The 25,630-nt window shown below is 37.2% G+C and overlaps 1 protein-coding gene and 1 pseudogene across 9 annotated transcripts in view; both read right to left on the reverse strand.

Annotated features, from left to right (window-relative positions):
- FAM13A (family with sequence similarity 13 member A) overlaps positions 1 to 25,630 on the reverse strand; it is a 269,131-nt gene that overhangs the window by 163,984 nt on the left and 79,517 nt on the right. For all 9 annotated transcript variants that reach the window (XM_045820022.1, XM_045820018.1, XM_045820023.1 and 6 more), the window contains one exon: positions 16,273 to 16,426. In XM_045820022.1, the coding sequence (XP_045675978.1) occupies positions 16,273 to 16,426 (154 nt within the window). The remainder of the gene's footprint in view (positions 1 to 16,272; positions 16,427 to 25,630) is intronic.
- LOC123806990 lies at positions 16,425 to 16,538 on the reverse strand (annotated as a pseudogene).

The following is a 25,630-nucleotide window of genomic DNA, read 5'->3' on the forward strand; positions in this document are numbered from 1 at the left end:
TGCACATGTGGCATTTCTAAGTGCTTATTATACATTTATTCATTTTTGATACTCCCAATAACCCTATACAATATGTATTTTACTATACAAATTTCTCATGTATAAAAACTCAGGTACAGAAAGGATAGTAGCTTGCTCAATGTCTTATACCCAATAAGTGGTACAGCTGGAATTTGAAACTACAGTCTATCTCCAGAGGCCTGCTCTTAATCACACAATTAATGTCTTTCTAGAAGAACCCTTCCTATTTAATCAGATCACAAAATGTTGCAGGTTAGATGACTTGAAAAACAAACTAAAACAGAAAATCATTAAAAAATACATATTAATGATACCTACTCAAAATAGTTTTTTACAATAAAATCCTCAAATGTTCTTTTATTTCCAAGTCTTCTGATGTGGGTCTTTGGGAATAGCCATAATTTTGTAATTCCACACTTTCTTCCTTTTATAAACCACAGTAATAATACATCATTTATGTGGAGTGAAAACATGAAGACTTCAACCTTTATTGAATCTTTCCAACACATTCAGCATAGCTTTTGCAACACAGATAATTCTTTCTGTTCACATAACCATGTCTTCTCCCTAGGCAGCGGGAAGACTACCATTTACAGCCTCCCTTCCAGTTAGGTTGGGAGCCATATGATTGAGTCTATTCATTGGAATGGGAGCAGAAATGTTTAAGTCATTTGCAGATGTAGGCATAAAAGTATTCCACGTTTATTCTCACCCCCCCCCTTTTTTTTCCCAGCTGAGGCAATCTTGAAGATTGTTGGGGCAAAATGGAATAAGGCTGCTTAACCCATTGGTCTGTGAAGTAAGTGAGAAGTAAACTTTGATTGTTTTAAGCTATTAAGATTCTGAAGTCCATAACAGAAGCTTTTATTACTTAGTTTGACACCATTTTCCTAGAAATACCAGTAGCTATAATGTTGAATTCACATTGCATTTGTTTAATTAGATTACAAAGGTACCATTAAAAATGACATTAATAGTTTTGAAATAAACACAATTGACTCTTGGTTAGCATATAGTAAAACCAATCATGAAAAGTATGTAAGAGACTGGTCTATCAAACACAAGCACTCAGAGTTGCCATGGACAGCAGTCAGTATGCTTTAAACGAGAATGCAGAAAATTGATTAATCTGGCATATTAGTTACATGGCGTTTTGTTATGCAAACTTTTATTATACACTCTAGAAATGTGAACCATTACTAGTACCCAGAACAGTTACCATGACTTTCCTGAAATAAGTTTGAATTATATTTTATTTAGACATACATAAATCATACATTGAATCATACATGGTATAATTCATTTGACATTTTTGAGTAAGTATTAGGAACCAGCACAAATGCTTTAGAAGGTATAAGAATGTAAGTTGCTCCACAACTTTTAGAAAAAAAAGATAATGTTTAAGTAAATATAAGAGACTGTTCTTATCTTTAAAGAACTTACAATGCAATAAAAGAGGGGAGAAAAAAAGTACAAGTCACCTGCAGGAGAAGGTAAAGCATGTTCTAAGAGGAAAAAGAAAGCACCCCAAGACAAAAGAAGAGATGGAGTGTCCTCCTGTACCTGGAGGATGGCAGAAGGCTTCATAAAGGCTGCAGAATTTGAGATGTCTTACTTGGGCTCTCGGCCACTCAAACAGAAGTAGAGCCTAAAACAAGGATTGTGGGCAAGTAGTTTATTTGGGTGATCATCAAGGGAATAGAGTAACAGCAGAGGGAGAAGGTGGAGTACGGGGTGTCATTATTAAGTACTAGAATTATTACAGTGGTTCTGAAGCTTCCGCTTCAGGTAAAGTTCTAGAAAACACTATGAAATACACACCCCAGAATTATTTCAACCAAGGAATTAAAGAGCTGTTAATTTATACCCCATCTTCTTCAGTTATTGGTTAAGAACTGCCCCTGGAGGGATCCTTTGTAAGCAACTCTGGTCTGCAGAAGTATAACATTTTTTTCATTCTACATAAATATCTATTTATATAACTGTATTTTTCATTTTATTGCTTATGCTATTAGAGTTGTTCCACTTTTCCCCCTTTTGCCCTCCTCCACACAGCCTGTCACCCACTTCCATAATCAGTCCCCTCACATTGTCCATGCCCCTGGGTCCTTCACATCGGTTCTTTGACTAATCCCTTTGCCTTCTTTCAATCAGTTTCCACCTTCCCCCTTCCCCTTTTGTAGCTGTCAGTCTATTCCATGATGCTGTGTCTTTGGTTCTATTTTTTTTCATTAGTTTGTTTTGTTCACTAGATTCCTTTTATAAGTGAGATCATCTGGTATTTGTCTTTCACCTATTGGCTCATTTCACTTAGCATAATTTTCCAGTTTCATCCATGCTGTTGGAAAAGGTAGAAATTCCTTTTTTCTTTCTGTTGCATAGAATTCCATTATATAGATGTGCCAGTTTTTTTTTTTTTTAATCCACTAATCTACTGATGGACACTTAAGCTGTTTCCAAATCTGGGCTATTGAAAATAGTGGGGCTATGAACATTGGGGTGCATAAATTCTTTTGAATTGGTGTTTTGGGATTCTTTGGGTATTTTCCCAGCAGTGGAATTGCTGGGTCAAAAGCAGTTCCATTTTCAGTTTGAGGAAGAAATTCCATACTGTTTTCTATAGTGGCTGCAATAGTCTACATCCCTACCAACAGTATACTAAGGTTCTCTTTTCTCCAAATCCTCACCAGCACTTGTTTGTTGATTTATTAATGATTGCCATTCTAACAGGTGTGAGGTGATCTCATTGTGGTTTTAATTTGCATCTCTCTGATGGCTAGTGATGTTTAACATTTTTTCTTTTTTAAAAATATATTTTATTGATTATGCTATTACAGTTGTCCTATTCCCGCTTCACTCCCCCTCCACTCTGTACACCCTCTCCCACCCACTTCCCCCCCTTTAGTTCATGTCCATGTGTCATACTTGTGAGTTCTTTAGCTTCTACATTTCCCGTACTATTCTTGCCCTCCCCCTATCTATTTTCAACCTACGTTCTATGCTACTTATTCTCTATACCTTTTCCCCCTCTCTCCTCCTCCCACTCCCCTGTTGCTAACCCTCCATGTGAGCTCCATTTCTGTGGTTCTGTTCCTGTTCTACTTGTTTGCTTATGCTTTAGGTGTGGTTGTTAATAATTGTGAGTTTGCTGTCATTTTACTATACATGTTTTTTTTATCTTCTTTTCTTAGATAAGTCCCTTTAACATTTCATAAAATAAGGGTTTGGTGATGATGAGCTCCTTTAACTTGACCTTATCTGAGAAGCACTTTGTCTGCCCTTCCATTCTAAATGAAAGCTTTGCTGGATAGAGCAATCTGGGATGGAGGTCCTTGCCTTTCATGACTTGGAATACTTCTTTCCAGCCCCTTCTTGCCTGCAAGGTCTCTTTTGAGAAATCAGCTGACAGTCTGATGGGAACTCCTTTGTAGGTGACTGTCCCCTTATCTCTTGCTGCTTCTAGGATTCTCTCCTTCATTTTTACCTTGGCTAATGTAATTATGATGTGCCTTGGTGTGTTTCTTCTTGGGTCCAACTTCTTTGGGACTCTCAGCTTCCTGGACTTTGTGGAAGTCTATTTCCTTTGCCAGAATGGGCAAGTTCTCCTTTATTATTTGTTCAAATACATTTTCAATCTGTTGCTCTACCTCTTCCCCTTCTGGTACCCCTATAATTTGGATGTTGGAATGTTTAAAGATGTCCTGGAGGTTCCTAAGCTTCTCCTCATTTTTTTGACTTCTTGTTTCTCCATTCTTTCCTGTTTGGTTGTTTCTTTCTTCCTTCTGGTCCACTCTATTGTTCTGAGTCCCAGTATCCTTCCCATCACTATTGGTTCCCTGTGCATTTTCCTTCATTTCTTTTATGGTAACCTGCATTTGTTCATCTAATTTGTGACCAAAATCAACCAATTCTGCGAGCTTCCTGATCACCAGTGTTTTGAACTGTGCATCTAATAGGTTAGCTATCTCTTGGTTGCTCAAAAGGATGAGTTCTGGGGCACTGATTTGTTCTTCTATTTGAGCCATCTCTCTCTCTCTCTCTCTCTTTTTTTTTTGGTCTGGTCACTCCAGTTACCATGAGGGGTGGAGCCTTAGGTGTTCACCAGGGCTGGGCACCCCAGTCGCTAGATTGTGACGTTGTATGTGAGGGCAGTGTGGAGAAGGAACAATGGCAGTAGCTCTGTTCTCCATGGGACCTCAGTCCCTTCCCTGGGATCCTGGGTTGTGTGCTCTGCCCTGCTCCACAATCGCCACCTCACTGGGTCTGCTAGCTGCCGCTTGCGTACTCAGGGTCCACCCGCTGCGATCTTGTGCGCCGCAGATGCCTTACACGTTCCCGGTTGCCTTGTGTGCCCAATTCTCCCTGTTCTCCGCACCACGACCCGAGCCGCAACCAGCACCCAGCTGCTTGTCTCCGCCCCTCCTACCGGTCTGGATGAATGGGTCTATTTCAAGTTCTTGGCTGTCCGACTTCCATTCAGATAAATTTGCCATCAGTTCTGGGTGTGATTCTGCCTCTAAATTGTTGTTGTTCCAATCTTGGTTGTGTGTGGAGGTACGGTGCGTCCACCTATGCCTCCATCTTGCCCGGAAGTCGAACATTTTTTCATATGTCTGTGGGCCACCTGTATGCCTTCCTTAAAGCGTCTGTTCAGGTCCTTTGCCCACTTTTTAATTGGATTGTCTTCCCTATGTTGAGTCATATGAGTTCTTTATGTAATTTGGAGATTAAACCCTTGTCTGATGTGCCATTGGCAAATGTGTTCTCCAATATGGTCTGTTTCCTTTTCATTTTGATGAGAGTTTCTTTAGCTGTGCAAAAGCTTTTTAATTTGATATAGTCCCATTTGTTTATTTTTTCTGTTATTTCCCTTGTTCTAGGAGATATATCAGCAAAAATAATGCTACATGAGGTATCTGAAATTTTACCGCCTATGTTTTCCGCAAAGACTTTTATGGTATCATGATTTATATTTAAGTCTTTTATCCATTTTGAGTTTATTTCAGTATATAGTATGGTAGTCTATTTTATTTTTTTGCATGTACCAGTCCAGTTCCCCCAAAACCATTTATTGAAGAGACTGTCTTTACTCCATTGTATGCTCTTGCCTCCTTTGTCAAATATTAATTGACCATAAAGACATGGGTTTATCTCTGGGCTCTCTATTCTGTTCCATTGATCTATGTGTCTGTTCTTAGGCGAGTGCCAGACTGTTTTGATTATAATGGTCTTGAATAGTTTGATATCAGGTATTGTGTTCCCTCCAACTTTGTTCTTCTTTCTTAAGATTGCTGAGGCTATTTGGGGTCTTTTTTGGTTCCATATAAATTTACTTTTATTCCTAGGCAGCCAACTGAAGGAAATAGCAGAAATCCATTCTAAATCAACTACAAGGGATCTGTGAAAATCCACCAATATTCAATTATTTACTCAGTGCCTCTGTTTGCCAAATATATGCACTAATGATTTAAAGTAGGCAAGTTCTGAAGTGTGGGTTCCAAAATATTGTCATCTCATTGTAAGCATCTTAAAAATTATATAGCATAATGATTTCATAACCAAAACAATTTAGTCTGTTTTCTGTTAAATAATCCTCATTATAGCAAAGAAGAAATTAAGCACATGGCAGATATAGTTACCAGGGGTGTTCAACCTGTGGCCTGTGGGCCATATGCAGCCCAGGACAGCTGTGAATACATCCCAACCCAAAACTGTAAATTTACTTAAAACCTTATGATATTTTTTTGTGTGACTGTTTCACAATGTATTTAATGTGCGGCCAAAGACAATTCTTCTTCTTCCAGCATGGCCCAGAGATGCCAAAAGGTTGGACGCCCCTGATTCTAATTTAGTCCAATGACTCCTGAGCAGACATGACGTTCTAGTGTTTATCTGTAAACAATACAAAACAGAACATCTGGAGAGAAGAAATTAACAGCAATCTGAATTGTAAATATGTGGCTATGATCTAAAAACTGGAGCCATAAACATATCCTAGGCTAAGCAAAAGCCTTTAATACTGCTTTTATTACTTAAGGCTTTATTTATACTTACTGGTAATCTAATCAGTCTCCACGGCTAGAAAGTGCCCATTTGGGTCATGGAAGTAAACAAAATTCTATCATGCTATTTTATCTTTGTTTTTCTTAAACATCATTTAATCTTTTTTAACTTTCAAACTCAGAACTAATCTAAAACATATACCTCACTCTCCAAAGAAAGGTTTTGTATGAAGAAATCAGCAAGTAAACTTTAATTTAGTGCTACCTCTGAGTTCCTAGGTTTTCAAAATAATAACATGTAGATTTCAGTGGGCACAAGTCAGTCATTTCACCATGTAAGGTAACCAACACAAAGAGACAATGCAGCCAAGTCTCAAAGCATCAGACAATGATATAAAAGTCAGAACACTTTCTATTCCTATTATGAGTCCATGGCTAATGAGTTTGGAGTATTTTTGAGGGGCTATAGAGAAGGCTAGGGGTAGTGCAAGCATGTAGGACTGCAGTCAGAAGAACAGAACTCAAGTACTTCCCTGACACTAAGCTGCAAAAATATGTACTGAATGAATAAGTGCAGAAATGTTCATGGCACTGATGTTCCCATTTAAAACTAAGATTTTGGTTAGTTCTATACTTGGCCTAATTAGTACTTTGAGTTCAAAGCCCAGCTCTGTCATTTATTGCCGTTGACCCTGATGAATAGACGCCATAGATTTCCTCAACTACAAAGGGGAATTAAGATCACGTACTTCATAGGTTCACTGTGAGAAGTAGATGAGATAATGTACACGAAAAACTTAGCGCCAGATCTGGCATAGAGCGCCCTTCTTCCTTTGTCCCTCTGTTCCTGCACTGACATGTTTTACTTATTTTTTGAAGAGGCCCAGTGCTTAGTCCAGAGCTTTACACAGAGTAGATATTAAATTTCTAAAAAAGTGAATATTTTTTGAAGTTATCTTGTTTAGATTATATACCTAAATGAAAACATGGAGACATATGCAATGTTTCTGAGTATGAAAAAGACATGGGAATGTTTTACAAAGTTTATGTGTTATATCAATTTACTTGGAAAATGACTTCACAGGAATAAGGCCGAGCTTTGTAATCTAACTTGCTATATATTGATAAGTGATTGCATCCCTTAAACTAATCACTGTAGAGATCTATTCTAATATTTTGCTTTTGTTGAGAATTTTGTTTTAAAATAACTGTTGCAAGAGTTTGCTTATAAGTCACACAGGAAAATTGGTATAATTTTTTTGACAAATTTCAGTTTAAAATCCCAAAGTTAGTATTTAACCACCATGCTCCAACTTAGTGACCTTCTGTGGCTCAAAATGACTACTAATTATTTCCCATAATCAAATAAAGTATTAAAGTACAAAGATTGCCCAGTCCACTGATATATGGAAAAATACGGCACATGAATAACATATGTTCTTCAGGCAATTTACAAAGAAATTCCCAAAGATATATGAGCAACAGCAACACTGTCCAATAAAGACAGCCTTACAAGATGTTTTGGAATAAGGTGATACTCATCTAGATTGTTCTAGATAGATATTTAAAAACATATTAACCATACTGTTTTGTGTGTGTACATGTCTGAGGCTCTACATTAACCCATATATATATAACTTATACTTAAAGTACATAAATAATACATATATACTAGGCAGACCAGGCCTTCCTCCTGGGTAAATTCAGGGTCAATATGGACAAACCATTATTCTCTTTTCCATCATCCCTTAACCATCTCCTTTCCAATGATTTTCTCTTCCACTCAGTTATTTGTTCTCATAAACACGGTCTAAATCTCATCATCAGTCCAGACTGTTCCACATCACAAATTCCTAATGTAAACACCCAAATCTCTGTTCACAGGCCCCTATACTTTTACCTCTCTTGCTCATCTACTCCCACGACACTTTGTACCTAACTGGAGTCTTAAGCGCTGCTTATCATGTTGCTCTATCATATCCTAAGTTACCCTTCAGTTCTTTTCACCACTTTTACTACCATTTCCCTGGTTCAAGCCTCCATCACTGCTTAAGTGGACTATGGTGATAAACTCCCTTTCAACAGTCTATTCTCTGCCCAGGAGTTAAAGTAATTCTTTTGAAATACACACAAGTCAGATCATGTCACTCTTCTGTTCAATACTTTCTTTTAAAATACTATCAGAATAAAAGTTAAAGTCCTTCCAATGACCTTTAAGAGTATACATGATCTGGTCCCTTGTTACCCCTGTAGCCTCATCTTTCTTAACTTTCTTCCTTGATCACAGTAACTCAACCACACTGGCCTTCAATCTGCTCATCAAACAGACCAGATATACTACTATCTCAAGGCCTTTTTACTGTTCTTCTCCCTGCCTGGAATGCTCTTCTTTCAGTGTCTTCATTGCTTGCTCTTTCATATCCTTCAAGTCTCTTCTCAAATGTTCCCTTGTCAGTGAAGCCTTTTGATCATCTTATTTAAATGGGCAAATGCTATTCCCCTAGTACCTTACCAGTATTACTTCTCTCCTTCCCTGCTTTTTTTCCCACAGAACATTTCACCATCTGACATATTACATATTTTCTTAATTATCTATTACATGTTGCTTATTGCATCCCCATTAGAATATAAGCTTCATAAGAGCAGAGACTTTGGTCTATTGCTTGCTAATGTATTCTCTGTGTCTAAAGAGATGCTTTGCACATGGTAGGTAAGCAATAATTATGTGAATTTTATAAATTCAGCTTAAATTACATGGCCCATTATTTCAAACACATTTCAGTCACTAAATTTTGTATAAGTAAATATCTCAGTAATTAAGTTAATTCTTGAGTAGATATAAGGGAAAAGCTTTACTGAAGTCTGGATTTAGATCCTCTTATGGACAGAGACTTCAGAATTATTCTGAAGCTGTAGAAATTAAACCATGGCTATTAGATATCTACTTGAAAGATATGCTTTTCTTGACACAATTTTTCACAAATATAGCTTTAAATTTTCAGGTTGGCAAAATGAAAGTGCTTCTACTTATGCTTCCTCCTTGAAACTTACACAAAACCAAAAATAAATAGAGAAAAGAAACTTCACCTTAAGTAAAACAAACAATGGCCACAACTATAAGACAATTAAATGTAAAGACTAGTTGGTGAAATTCATCAAAATGTCAACCAAAGTGTTGAATCAATATGTATATTCTTAGACCTCCAGCAGACTACAGACTTCTTCAAATGTCAGTTCTAAGAGGCCTATCATGATTCCTTTGACTGAACAACTAGATCCAGTGGACATTGCCAAACTGTTGCAGAATCTGGAAGAACCTTAGAGAAACCACAGCTTACTCCCAAAGAATGGCAGAGCATGTGGAGTTGAAAGAGGAGTCTATAAACAAACCGTTTTTCCTTATCTTTGCCTTGGCCTTCTGGTAGAGCAAGCCTGCCTGAAAGTGAGGCTAATGAATGCATTATAGAAGCCATGATCAATTTTGCAGCATTGACCAGAGTCAGCTGAACAGAAACAGACATTAGGTAGGCACTCCCCCGACTGTCTATTACAGAGACGCTTCACTGAAAGTCACACTGACTTCCTGCTTACACCAAAGGGATAAAGCAAAAATCTAAATTACAATTTAAATGGACTCCATCCTGTTTCTTTAAACCTATGATTATTCTACCATTCCGATAAGTGCTAACTGCATAGTTAAACACCATAGTAGTTTACCACTACATAAATGTTCCATGCCTGAAAGCATACTTTTCTGTGTGGAAGGTTTTCAGGTCTCCACTTTGCTTTCTCTCCTCAGCAATTTATATTGAAATCCTCATGATTTTTTTTACAGAGACACTTAAATGTCCCGTTCTTTCCTAAACTTTCATTTAAAGGAGTTTTGTGTGTGTTTTTAAAAATAGGTCATTTTCTAAAAGCAGATCTGGATAAACACTGAATACTAAAATCACATTCTCCTGTGTATCGGGGGTACAGAGTTTTACTTCTCCAAAGACAAAATATTATAACTTGTCTGGTCATATTGACGAGTACCACTTTACACAGACATAGGCCTGCTTATCCTAATATCAAGTGCTCTTTGTAGCACTGTTAAAGACTTTGGAAACAGTTAATACCTCTTCTTAAATACGGCAGTCAGAAAATACTCAGTGAACTATCATATTTCTAATATTCAATTACTTTGTAAACACTCAATAATATTGCTTTCTTACTATATACAAATTATGACCACAGACATTATTTTCAGTAAAATGAATAGAGATGAGTCATTGACTTCAAGGAATTTTTAACACCAGACACTGTGCTAACCAGACTGACAACCACAAAACCATAAGTCATATGGTATCTGCAATCACATCAATCCATGACTGCCAGTGCATTGAATGTACGAGTAGGACTGGTAGGAAAGGAATGTAAATAGGCAGTGTGGGTTCAAATAATGAAAAGCCTTGTATGTTAAGTTTAGATTTTATAATATAAAGATAGGTAAAGGTCAAGGCCCACTGATGAATTTTGATATGGGAAGTAACATGTTCATATTTGCATAAGTAATAACTCCAGCAGCAGAAGAGGAAAAATGGAGTCCAGGGGCAGACTAGGGTCAGTGAAACCAGTAAGAAGGCTACTGTAGTAGTCTCCTAAGGATCAATCAATTTCTGAATCTGGCTGATTATTAAAATTGCCAAGGAAGCCTTTTAAAATGAAAATTTCAGCCCTGCCATGCCTTTGACTCAGTAAGTTTTGAGTTACCAGGTGATGGTGGCAACAGTCCAAAATGAGAGGTGATGAGGAAACACTAGTGAGAGTGGGAGAGATTTGAGAGATACTCAGGCAGTGGAATTAACTCATTTTAGTGACTGATGGACATCAAGCTGGAGTAATGGTGTAGATAGATAAGCCATTCATTAAACCCCAGAATACAAGTAGAGCATCACACGTTCAGGGCAGGGAAAAATGATGAGAATCTACAGGATAGGAAGGTGCAAGTGATGGCAAGGCACCTAGATAAATTACATATGAAAGGTCTGTCAAGGAGAGCTCTGGGTCGAAGACCTAAAATTGAGCCCAGAAAGTAACAATGTTTAATTGTGATTGAGAAGAGAAAGCCCTCAAAAAAACCTGAAGACAAACCAGAGAAATAGAAAGATGACAAAAACCATACAATATTCATTTAAGAATTTAAGGAGGAAGTTTGGTTAGGGGACAGTGTAAAGGGCCTGAACTTCAAGTAGATGAGGCTTGATTGATAATATCAGCAAAAGGGTGAGAGGCAACACAACAGCAGCAAAAGATCTGCTTGCTTAAGACAGGAATATGTTATGAGCAGATTTGTTTTTAGGAACATACTTCTATTACTGGGAGAGAGGGGGTGAGCCTAGAAGTAGGAGAACAGTTTGAAAATGTGTGGCTATGAAAAGGGCCTAATCTAAGGCAGTGGTAGTGGATGGACACAAGACATCCATTTCCAGCGATATGTCTAAGACAATATGAGTCCCAGTGGGAATGGGAAAGGGCCAGGAGTTGAGGATAAAAGTAAAGATTCTAGCTTGGTGGGCGAGGGGCTGGCAAACTAAGCCTGGAGAGAGTTACCCAACAGCAAGTGGGGCTCTGCTGCCTGACACCACCCTCTAGGCAAAATTCTGGAGACAAAAGTTTGGTGATAGAGGAAAAGAGTCTTTATTCAAAAGCTACACAATTTTGGAATAACAGCTTTCCACCTGCATTAGTCACTTAAGCCTATCAATTAAGGCTAAAGTCTTTACCTCTTTAATTCCCCTATCATTCACCTTGTTAATATTTAATTATCTTATTTGCATAGGACTAGTTTACAAACTAAAACAACATCAGATGCAAAATCTACACAATTTTGGAAGGATGGCAGGCTTCTGCCTCAGAGGCTGTCCCCTCTAGAACACCCAAAGAATAACCCTGCCACCCTCTGCCAGGCCAGCCCCATCCTAGGCTGTGCCGAGTTCCTTCCCATCGAAAATACCGCCCTTTGGGAAATGCAGGCAGATGCAGCACAATCATCCAGGCTTCCTCGAGGAAGAGAGCCCAAGAGCCAGTCTCTACCCTCCTTCTGTTTTAAATCTTCTGGCCCATAATTCCATGTGCTCCAGAGGCATTCAGTTTTTCAGCCAATCTTAACTTAGGCTGTTTACCATTGCCTCGGGCAATCTCCTTTTATGGCCCCTCCCCCTTCCTACTCCTCCTCTGTGATCTGATCAGATCTCTGTATCAAGAGCACAGACAGCACAGACAAAGCTCTGGAGACTATGTTCTTGGTGTGAGAAATCTGAATAACTAGCATGGTTTTTTACTGGTCATGGGAGATATGGCTCCTGGTAGATTGGACTAGAATTATGATTTAGAAGTCATCAGCAGTATGGAGATTAAAGTAAAATAGTCAATGAGGCAAATTTATATTTAATGAAAATAAACCAGGATGAGCAGTGCCTGTCAGGAGAGTCAGAATGCAGTACTCAGAATCAAACACAACACCACAGGTACTGTCCGCACGCCCACCCAGTACCCAGTGCAGTGAGACATGTATTCTTTGTTCTGGACACACTGGCATAGTCAGTGAAGAAATCTGTGGTTATTTTTTGGCAAACACATCACACTGATGTTTCATACTATCTAAAGTTTGACTAAAATCTGTGGATGATTTCAGTTTAACTATTATTATTTTGGTCTCTTCTTGGTTTTACTGGTGTAAATCATCTTATGAACCTAAGTATAGTACTTTCCAATTATAGTGATTGTATCAGATATGGGGCTTTTGGTGCAAGAACCAAAATACTCCACTAAAGGCAGTTTATACTATGAAGACATTTATAGCCTCCATGTAACTAAAAGTTCGGAGGTAGGTATGGTCAGGGTTGGTTCAGCAGATGAACCATGATGAGGAGCTGAGACTTTTCCCTCCTTTAGCTGTCAGTCAGCCTCAGTATGTCTAATACATTCATCAAACACAAAAGATGGTGGCAGCAGCTCCAAGCATAAAACATCCAAAACCAGGTGGGAGAGGTGGGCTTTTGATTCAGAGGCCTACTATCTTTCTCTCTTGTGTAAATTAAAAATAATTCATGTCCAGGAAAAGATATAAATCTTAAGTGTACAGCTGAATGAGTATTGACAAATGCACACACCCATATCCACTTCTTTATTGAAATACAGACCATTTTTGTCACCCCAGAGAGCTCCCCTGAACACTTTCCTAGTTAACCATCGACTTCGCCACCACCCCTAATGCCACCCAGAGGCAACTGCAGCCCTTATCTCTTAAATATTTCTTGATTTTCTCTCTAATCAGGGATAAAAATCTTTCCTAGAGGCCCTCTGCCCCAGCACACTTTACTGTACATCTTCTTGGCCAGAAATGTGTCTCTTCTGGCTTTTACATCAATCACTGACTAAAGAATGATTGTTAACACCACCCTATTACAGACCATTCACTCATCCCTTTGGGGCTGAAAGAGGTGCCCATCTGACCTCAACACGTAGCTTCAGATCCAAATAAAATTGTATTTTATTTTGTTTTTTAAGCAAGGAAGAAGAGGGAAATGGCAGTACGGGTGCATGCATACATGCATGTTCTCTCTCACACTCTCTCTCTCTCTCTCTCTCTCTTTCTCTCTCTCACACACACACACACACACACACCCCATTCTGTTACTCTATACCAGCCAATATCTGACCTATATTCTTCCACCTTTATTTCACTTGCAAATATGTTTATTCAAGTCAATGATTAAAGTACTGATAACACAAATAAATGTAGAGACCACCCCTGAAGTTAACATCAATTCACATCCAATGCTTTGGTCAAAGTTCTTCAGGTCCAAATACAATCAATTTATACTTGTCTGAGCCCCTAATCTCCATTTTAGCTCCCTAAATATCATGAAAATGTCATCCATTTGACTTTATTTCCTATCCTGGGGAACACAGAGGTATGTCAGTGGACATGTTGAGTGCTTTTTCCCATTTAAAATACCTTTTTGTTTTTTATACCTTAGTGATTTTCATGAGCCTAAGCTTATTTTCAGCTCAAATATTGAGTATTTATCAATGGTTTTGTGCCTGTTACCTCTTTTTGTACACATCAGAATGGTAACTTGGTTTTTGATTGCCCTTTTATATTTACTATTTTCAGTATGTTGATAATTTCATTGTCAGCCTCCCAGTTTCTTTTTACTCTAGCTTCCTCTTGGTTTATATGTTTCTATGATCTTAATAACATAAAAACTTGCTTTCTAAACAATGTCCAGTTTTAGATATCTAACTGTGGCTAGCATATTCTTCATTATTGGGGACCCTAAAATGGCATTGGCACATGCTGTTAAAACAATTTCCATAACTTCTGTTTCATCCTTATTGGTTACAATTAAGTCCATAACATCACAGTCCCCTGTCACATTACCTACCCTTTCAGAGATAAGAGTATTAGCAAGATCAGTAAAAAAATTATCAAATATTCTGCTTCAGCAGAATGATGCTTCCAGAGCATGGATGTGTAGTTCCAAATGTGACATATGTCTGCCTCTAGGCCAGATCTGGAACTTGCATTGGGAAAGCAGCAGTCATATTCATCCACCTCAGGTATCTGTATTTGGTTCACACAGTATTTTCGGCTGATGTGTCTTCTCCTGTACTCCCATGCTATGTTCTCCACCATGCTTAAAGCTACAAGTTCAAGGATTTCCAGGCAGGGCACTCTGTCATGTATCTCAATAGGTGTGATGTTACTTACACAGACTATAACCCCTTGTTGACATAGTCCAGGGATTACCTAAATCTCAGAACGTTTGTCTCGCCTATTTTCATTACATTTGAGAATTTCCTCATTATTTTATCAGACCTAGTTGAAAGGTATTAGTGTTAAAAGTATTTATCAGAGATAGAGCTGAAAGAAAGTCAATCACATTTTAGCATCTTAAAAAGAAACCCCTTGCAAAGTACTACAAGAACTGAGAGAACAAATTAAAGGTAAATTCTTTCAATTTAAAAAACAATCTATTTCATTTTTTGGTAGCAAAACTCATATAAGTAGATTTTTTTCTGGTTATCTCTTTTGAATCACTGACATTTTCTCAGCTGCCAGGTTAGCTCCAGCATTAGGTTGCACTTGATATTCTCCACAGTATTTTATTTTACCATCTTATCTGAGAATTGTTCTTCCCTGCCCTCAAATTTCAGCTTAAAGTTCTCTTTTATTATTCTGGTAAGACGCCTGTTTAGTGCATTTCTGTCAGATGTGCTCTATCCCTTACAGGGCATCTGGTGTATTAACAACATAAGCCCCCAGTCAAGAAAACCCAGTTTTTGTCTTCTTTTGCTGTTTTGATAGGGTGCTACTTGGTACTCATTGTCTGTTAGTTCTTCAAAGACATGCCTTCAACTGGAAGAAGAAACGAAAACACCCCTTCAACACCCATGCCAAGTACCTCTTATTATTTGTTGCCATATGAGTACAGTCTATAAATCTGGTAAGTTTCAGGAAACCTCCCGAGAGAACCTTCCATATCAGTTCCATCAGGATTTATCTCAATGTAAATGAGAAAGAAGTAGATGTCTTCCCTCTTTTCCCTCAACTGGAGGACTTAGTTTGGATGTTTATCCTCTAACTCTCAATTGTAAATCTTAAGAGACCTAGATACATTTACCTAATGTGTAAAGAATGTTATAAATTATCAGCCAGTGCATATAAATTTTAGATACTATTATCAAGAATTCCTCTATCGGTTTTAAAAATATTCTCCTTTATTGATAATAGTTATAAATGATTACATATATAGGACTTAAAATCTAAAGTTGAACTTGAAAGTATACCAGACACAAGAAAGACAAAAAGACATAGTAATACTGTCTAAAGGAATTTTGAAATTTACTCAGTAAGGTAGCATTCCTGAGCACAGACATAAGCATGTATCATATCCCCCCATACCACCAGGCTTCCATAAAAATGTGACACACCCAATTGACCATAACACTGAGCTCACATAAGTGCTTTTGAGATGATTTTATAGCAGCAAGGAAACATCAGTTCAAATTATTCTCTAATCTTAGAAGAATACAAACACTTGATACAGAGAATGGATTTCATAAAAATAATTAAATAAACATAGGAATGACATTCTGAAGTTATATCCATATGGAATTTTTATGACAAAGAAAGATTTAAATAAATGACTTCCATGCAAAATACAGCAATACTGAAAATTAAATAGCAATTTTTACTTACTTTTACTACGACAAGCTTCATTTGGTTTTCACACCTCTGGTTATCATTTTCTGTGTATTCTACTTCAAACAGGGTATTGTACTTTTCTAGCATGGTAGCCATTATCTTGTTGCAGAGGTCTTGTTCTTTCATACATTCAAGCCCAGGTGGCACACTAAAAATAAGGGGAAAAATTGAGAGGAATTACTTTGGGAAAAGTTTTCAATTAGCAATAATTGTGCCTCAGATAAACCTCATTGGCTACAATACTGCCACTGTGCAAAGCTGAGAGGAATTACTTTGTAAAAACAAAAATGCCAGAACAGCTATTTCAGGCTTATAGTTAGACATCTCAATGACTGAGCAGCCTTCTTACAAGAACATATGGGATTTTCAATAGGCTTTATGGCACAGGTGGCAAACAAAAGGCCAAATCCGGCCCTCCACCTTGTTTTATCCAGCCGGCACCTTGTTTCTGCCCGGTGGCAGTGCCGAGCTCCTTGCCCCTAGTTAAGGAGTAGTTACATTTATACAGTCCTAAAATTACATTCAGCCCTTTGAAGGCAATCATGAGGCTGATGTGGCCCCCAGTGAAAATGAGTTTGACACCCCTGCTTTATGGCGACATATACGATGTTATTGGGACAACTGCTGATTCCCAAGATCTGAAGCAATAGCTTGTGCAGAATAAGAAAAGTACTTGTTGTTCAGGAAGAAGTTATAGGTTAACATGGGTGCGACAATGCATTGTATATATTAGGAATTGCTACATGTAAACTAACATTTACATAAAAGTAAAAGCTATAAAGAATAAGTGTCATGACAAAAGAATGCGTATTTTATCATGACCGAAATACTCAGCCACACAAAAAATAGTGATGCAGTCTTTAATAATTTCTTAGATAATGCATAAAAAGTATAAAAATTAGAGGAAAAGATGAATACTGGTGGGAAAAAATACTGATAATTGGTGAGGCTGAGTGGTGGGTACATAGAAGATTTATTAAACTATTCTGTCTTTTTGGTATGTCTAAAAATTTCCATAATTTAAAATAAAGTGGGAAAAAACCCTCTGAATGTAGAAGACACCACAATATAAATAAGATGAATATCTCTTCAGTAAGATTAGTAGAATACAAGGTCTGTCTGAAAAAAGTCCAACCATTTTTAATATAACAAGAACAGTTTGCATGACAATGATGTAACCTGGCAGCCAAGGAGAGTGGACTGGAATGCACATGTGTGAACAATGACAACTTTACTGTACTAGTCGGTGGGGGTGGTAGATGCTGTTGAGTGAGCATGTGTGGCTGTTGCATTCAAAACGACTGAGCAAGTAGGGCAATGAATCTGCATCAAATTTTGTTTTAAGTTTGAACAGTCCTCCAAATCAGAACAGAAACTATTTTGATGATTCAGAAGGCCACAGCTCTTGGCAACTGATGACTGGCAGCTTCATCACAACAAAGTGCCTATTCGTGCATCACATCTCATGCAGAGAGTTTTGGCAAAACATCAAATTACCCAGGAGGCTCAGGCTCCCCAATAGCCCAGATTTGGTGCCCTGCAACTTCTGGCTTCCCCCAAAACTAAAATCACCTTTGAAAGAGAAGAGATTTCAGATCATTGATGAGATTCAGGGAAATACAATGGGGAAGCTGATGGCAATTGGGAGAACTGTGTGAGATCCCAAGGTGCCTACTTTGAAGGGGAATAAAGGCATCATTATCCTATGTACAATGTTTCTTGTATCTTGTATTCTCTTCAATAAATGTGTCTATTTTTCCTAGTACATGGATGGATGCTTTCTGGACAGACCACAGCATGTAAAGAATTCCTACTAATAATAAGAAAGTGAATTTTAAAAAAAGAGACAAAAACATGAGTTTAACAACTTATAGAAGAAAATATTGATACTTGAACAGTCAATAATTATATGAAATGATACTTAACATCATTGAGTAACCTCTGTATTCCCAGGGAAAAGCTTTAAAAAGACCTTAAATTTACACCTTAGGCTTATCTTGGCATAAAGATGTCTACACAATTAAAAAAATCAATAAAAGTAAATACAGCAAAACCTGGGGGAAAAGAAGAAAAGGAGAATCTGATTTCCAGAATTATCATGAAGTATACAAAGTAATAGGAAAGTATGTCTTATTCAAGGAACAAAACATGTTACAGAAACTGTCCCTGAAAAAAAAGACCTAATGGCAGATATAATAAAGATGTTGAAAGAACTGTTTAAAGATGCCCCCAAAAACTAAAGGGAGATGTGACTAAAGGGACATGTGACAAAAGTAAAAAATAATATGTGAATGAAATGGAAATATCAATAAAGAGAAAGTCCAAAAAGAAGCTGAAAGAAATTCTAGAGATGAAAAGTACAATAAGTGCAATGAAAAATTGATGAGAAGAATTCAAAGGCATATCTGAGCAGGCAGAAGAAAGAATCAGTGCACAGGAATATAGGACAATGGAAATTATTAAGACTGAGGAACAGGAAGAAGAAAGATTAAGAAAAGGAGACAAAATCTAATGGACCTGCAGGACACTAGCACGTGGACCAACATACATATTACGGGGGTTCCAGAAGGAGAAGAGGAAAACAGGCAGAAAGAATATTTTTAGAAATAATGGCTAAAAACTTCATGATGAAAGACATGAATACAACAATCAAAGCAGATCAGAAGACTCCAAGAGACTTGCATTGAGACACATTATGATAAAACTTTTGAAGGACAGAGAAAGAGAGTCTTGAAAGCAGCAAGAGATCCCATACAAGGGATCCTCAATTAGACTGTCAACATATTTCTCATCAGAAACTTTGGACATCAGAAGACTGATATATCCAAAATGCTAAAACTAAAACTTGTCAACTAGAATTATCTACCTGGCAAAAATGTCCTTCAAAAGTGAGGGACAAATTAAGATATTCCTAGATAAACAAAAGCTTAGGGAGTTAGTTACCCCTAGACCTGGTCTGCAAGAAATGCTCAAGGAAGCACTGCACAGTGAACTGAAAGGTCATGGAACAGGAACTTGAGGCCTTATGGAGAAAGAAGGATCTCAATAAAGGTAAATATATGGGTAAATATAAAAGCTAGTATTATTATAACAGTGGTTTGTAACTGCACTTTTTATTTTCTACATGATTTAAGAGACTACTACATTTAAGGTACACAATTAATTAGTGTAAAAGCCAGTACTACTGTAACTTTGATTTTTAACTCCAAATCTTGTTTTCTACATGATATAAGAGACAATGCATTTAAAGGAATAATTAGTTACCTTAGTAGCAAAAGCAGACAAGGAACCTTCAAGAAGAGGACATCAGAAGCCAACATCCAAAATATCCAACATCCATACAGATGCCAAAATCCAAAACAAAATATCAGCAATCTGAATTCAACAATACATTAAAAACATCATACACTATGATCAAGTGAGATTTATTTTAGGTATGAAAAGATGGTTTAATATCTGCAAATCAATCAGTATGATATACCACATTAATGAAATAAAAGATATGACTCATTTGATCCTCTCAATAGATGCAGAAAAAACATTTGACAAAACATCCACTTATAAAAATTCTCAACAAATAGGTATAGAGAGAACATACCTCAACATAATAAAGGTCATATATAATAAGTCCACAGTTGACACTATACTTAACAGTAAGAAGTTGAAAGCTTTCCTCTAAGATTAGAAACAAGACACAGATGCCCACACTCATCACATCTATTCAAAAGTTTTGGAAGTCCTGGCCATAGCAACCCAAACATGTGTGTGATTGGTGTGGCTCAGCTGGTTGGGCATTGTCGCATAAAGCAAAAGGTTGCCTGTTTGATTCCTGGTCAGGGCAGGTGCCTGCATTGTGTTTAAAAAAAAAAAAGGCTTAACTAGGTAAAGGAGGATGAGATATTTCATTTGCAACCTCTCTTTGTACTGTCATCATCTGCTTCATCAATACTTTTAGAATACCTTCAGTTCGCCAGGACTGAATGTACCTAACTGCATTATCACTAGATCACATTACATAATCTTGTCCACATTAATTCCATGCAAATAAATGCTGACATGCTGAGACAATCTCTCTTATGTAGTTCTTTGCAAAATAGAAAAAAAAATCTATTACTGAAAGTAATCACTGAAAGTCAGGCTTAATAAACTTTATAAAAGGTAAAAGTTCCAAATGTATATTATCCTATCTATGAGTCTATTGTGATTGACCTATGTTCATTTGTTATAATTACAAATAGGGTATAAATGAAAAACTGGAAGATTTTTAAGAAAGATAACATTTAATAATAAAGTTCACAATGTTTCTCGGAATTGAGGTGAGGCAATGGAAAAACAAAAATTTATAGAAGTGTTTATGCACCTAGCTCCACCTTAGGCAATGTTTTCTTTTTTACAACCTACTTATATTGGTGTGTCCAGGTATTCAATTTATATTAAGCACGTCCGTTTTCATGTCCCTCCTCATATTGCAGATTTTATGAATAGTGCCACTTATTAATCCAGGTGATGAGTCAGTCTTTTCTCCTCAAAAGCACCAATGGAAGATAAAACTTCCTAAATTAAAGGTCTAGAATACTACATGAACAATTACCCAACCATGTCTATAAAATAATCAATATTCTGGGGAAATTGAAAAAATTCACATAAATTATTAAGATATTTTTCAAATATCCAGATGTTTGACACTGTATTACCAATCATTTGGGTGGTAAATAAAAAATAAATTTTTAAAAAATAAAAAATTTTTGCACACACCACCAGGATGTGATTGGAGGTAGCAGTGACCTGGGAATTGGGAGGCCTGTGTGAGCATAGGGACACAAATACTTCCCCTCTGCTGCTGGCTGTACCCCTCAGACTCCCGGCGCTGGAAGCAGAACCAGAAGGTGGTAGGTTGCTCAGGTGATTCCCCTCAATCCTTGACCGAGGTATCACTTTTACCAGAGCCAGAAAGCTAGTTTCAAGAAAATTGAATAGATCAGCACATGCAGCTGTGAACCAGCTCCTTCTGGGCTCCAGTAACTGCTCCTAATAAGGGGTTTCAGGCCATGACCACAGGTGGGAACTGTGGGAAGTGTCCTTGGGGTGAATGCCACCCAGGGCATGGCCTGGAGCCTCCCAGCCTAGAGTTGGCAGTGTCAGAGGTCACCATGTGCACTCCTAGCAGATCTGGCTGTAGGAGGAGAGCAGGGTGGGCAGGCCAAAGGAATCTCCAGGACCATCAGCCCACATGGACCCCACCAGCGGGAAGAGCTAGGCATCTGATTTTTAGAAAAAGCTACTTTAGAGCAAAAAGGGAAAGTCAGAGGAGGACCCTTGGCTCTCATCTCTGGCTGAGCTAGTGGCTCCAGAGAGCAGGAAGTGAAGCACCCTGTACAACAGCATACAAGATGTGGAGTGTAGAGTGATTCTCTGTCAGTCAGGCAGAGGGAAGAACCCATCAAAAAACAACCCAACAACCGAAACCCAATTACAACCACATAAAGGGCAGCAAAAGAGGATCAAGTTCAGGGATTGAGGAGATTGTACCACTGAGTCCCACAGGTCTCCTACCACAGAAGATCACACCAAAAAGACAATGAATCAAAGCAGATAAATCTAACAAGCAGGAAAAAAACAAGAAGAGTCATCTAAAATGGGGAGACAAAGAAACAGCTCCCAGTCAAAAGAAGAATCCCCAGAAAGGCTGTTAATGAAATCGAGGCAACCAAACTATCAGACACCAAGTTGAAAATAATGGTTGTAAGGACATTCAAGAAGTTCAGTGAAAACTTCAAAGAACCCAAGGGAAGCTTCAAGGAACTTATTGTGAACCACACCAGCATTAAAAAGGACATAGAAACCATCAAACTATCAACAACAGCCAGGAGGGAATGAAGAATACAATTTCTGAATTGAAGAACACAGCAGATGGAATTAAAAGCAGGTTAGATGAAGCAGAGGATCGAATCAATGAGCTGGAGGACAAGGTAGAAAAAAATTTCTAATCAGAGCAAATAAATGAAAAAAGACTCAAAAAGAACAAAGAGGGGTTAACGGAGCTGCAGGACAACATGAAACATAATAAATATCCATATCACAGAAATACAAGAAGAAGAGGAGCAAGGGACGGAAAACATGTTTGGAAAAGTAATGATAGACAACTTCCCTTATCTATTATTAGAATGATGACAGAAAAAGTCACACAAGTCCAGGAAGTACAGAGGGTCTCAAACAAGAGGAATCCAATGAGGCCCACTTCAAGAAACATCATAATAAAAATGGCAAAATTCAAAGACACAAAGAGAATCTTAAATACAGCAAGGTAGAAACAGATAGTAACATACAAGGGAGCTCTGATAAAGCTAGCAGATGACTTCTCAACAGAAACACCACAAGCCAGAAAAAATGGCAAGAAATATTCCAAGTAATGGAAAGTAGAGGCCTGTAACCAAGACTACTCTACCCAGCAAGGCTATCAATTAAAATGGAAGGTGAAATAAGGAGTTTCGCAGACAAAAAAAAAGACTAAAAGATCACACCCCTGCCAAACCAACACTGCAAGTCATGCTAAAGGGACTGCTTTAAGAAGAAGAAGAAAAAGAGTGACAGAGAGAAACACAGGTACAAAGGGGAAAAATGGCAATGAGTAAGTACCTATCAATAATAACCTTAAATGTAAATGTATTAAATGCTCCAATCAAAAGACATAGGGTATCCAAATGGATAAAGAAAACTTGACGTGCACATATGCTGCCTACAAGAGACCCACCTCAGAACACAAGATCTACACAGACTGAAAGTGAAGGGCTGGAACAAAATATTTCAAGCAAATGAACAGGAAAAAAAAAGTTGGGGTAGCAAAACTTATATCAAATAGATTTGGAAACAAAAGCCATAAAAAGAGTCAGAGAAGGTCACTTCATAATACTGAAGGGAAGAATTCATCAAGAAGATATAAACATTGTAAACATATATACACCCAACATAGGAACACCCAAATATATAATGAAAATCTTGGAGGACTTCAAGAAAGATATAGACAGTAACACACTTACAGTAGGAGATTTTAACATCTCACTGTCAACAATGGACAGATCTTCCAAACAAAGAATCAAGAATGATATTTTGGCATTAATCAACACTCTAGGTCAAATGGACTTAACAGGACATTTCACCCCCCAAAAGCAAAATATACATTCTATTTAAAGGCACATGGAGCATTCTCAAAGACAGACCACATGACAGGACACAAAACAAGCCTCAACAAATTCAAGAAAGCTGAAACCATATCAAGCATTTTCTCGGATCACAATGGCTTCAAAGTAGAAACCAACCTAAGGAAAAACTCAAAAACAGTCAAATTCATAGGAACTGAATAATATGTTATTACACAATGAATGGGTTTATGACAAGATCAAGAAAGAAATCAAAGAGTTTCTGTAAACAAATGAAAATGAACTTACAACAACCCAATACCTATGGTAAACAGTGAAGGAAGTCCTGAGAGGGAAGTTCATAGCAATATCTATAAAAAGATAGAAACATTTCAAGTAAACAATCTAACCTACAACTACAAGAAATGGAGGAACAACAACAAACAAAGCCCAGAGCAAGTAGAAGGAAATAACCAAGATCAGAGCAGAATTAAATGACACAGAGACTAAAAGAACAATTCAAAGGATCAATAAATCCAGGAGCTGGTTCTTTGAAAAGATAAACAAAATTGACAAGTCTTTAACCAGACTCATGAAGAAAAAAACAGAGAGGACCCAAATAAAGAAAATCAGAAATGACAGTGGAGAAATTACAACTGTATTTCTGATACCACAGAAATACAAAGGATTGTAAGAAACTACTATGAAGAACTATATGCTAAGAAATTTGAAAACCAGGGCTAAATGGACAAATTTCTAGAAACAGATAGCCTTCCAAAACTGAATCAGGAAGAAGCAGAAAGCCTGAACAGACCAATAACAGCTAGTGACATTGAAGCAGTAATAAAAAAAACTCCTGGCATACAGAAACTCTGGGCCAGATGGCACCACAGGAAAATTTTACAAAACACGTAGGGCAGAGCTAGCCCCTATGCTGCTCAAACTATTCCAAAAAATCCAAGAAGGGAGGACTCCTGAACTCTTTTTATGAGGTCAGCATTATCCTAATTCCAAAACCAGATAAAGATACAAGAAAGAAAGAAAACTACAGGCCAATATCACTGATGAATATAGATACTAAAATCCTCAATAATATACTGGGAAACTGGGAAACTGCATCCAGCAATACATTAAAAAGATCATATACCATGATCAAGTGGGATTCATCCCAGGGATGCAAACATGGTGCAATATTCGCAAATCAATAAATGTCATACATCACATAAACGAAAGGAGTGAAAAATCACATGACTATATCAATAGATGCTGAAAAAACATTTAATATAGTACAGCACCAATTTATGATTAAAACACTCAGCAAAGTGGGAGTATAGGAGGCATACCTCAATAATAAAAGCTATATTCATAAAAGAGTTACTTAATAAACTGTCTAGATTTTAAATTGATGATATAATATTTCTGGGATGTACACTATTCACTCAGAGTAATATTAACCTTTCTGGCCACTGAAATGTGAATGGATAATATTCTTAAACTAAAAAGAACCTAAATGTTCATCAAGAGGGAAGTAAATTACAAAACATAAAGGAATCCTATAATAAGTTACAACAGTGGTATATAGATTAATATTTGCTGACAGATGTTAATGACATTATTTAAATGCTAAAGTTAGTAACAGTATAGTATATTTCTTTTATGTAAAATGCATTACATTTCTCTGTAGATATTTCTAAAAGAATATTCAGAAAAAATCCGAATAGTAATGGGTCACTGAGTAGTTTTCATTTTTTACTTTTGCCCTTTTTGGTATTATTTTGGTAAAAAAACAAGTGATATTTTAATGAAACTAATAATGTTGCTTGGAAATCTTTAGAAGTGCTTCTATGAAGTTTAATAATCAGATAACAGTATCATTACCTCACCCAGATGAAATAAACAACTTTTAATAAGATGTTCACGTGTTCTCTAGCAACAGGTTGGCCTCCCAGAAAGATTACTAATACACTAACTGTTTCATTTGAAACTTTCTTAGTAAAGACAAGAAAACTTCACCTTAGTGTTTCCTATAGTTAAACAATTTTCATTGGCAAAAAAGGCATTAATAAACATCAAACTATATACTTTACATAAATAACTTTTATGAAAAGAACACAAAACTACACTATGTGAAAGATAAGGAAACCTCTTCTGCCTGTGAGTAGTAAGTGGCATTCCTACATGTGATACTTTTGGAAGATATATGACCTATACACTCT

Source organism: Phyllostomus hastatus, unplaced genomic scaffold (genome assembly GCF_019186645.2).
Source record: "Phyllostomus hastatus isolate PE091 unplaced genomic scaffold, TTU_PhHast_1.1 phas_scaffold_39, whole genome shotgun sequence".
NCBI lineage: Eukaryota > Metazoa > Chordata > Mammalia > Chiroptera > Phyllostomidae > Phyllostomus > Phyllostomus hastatus.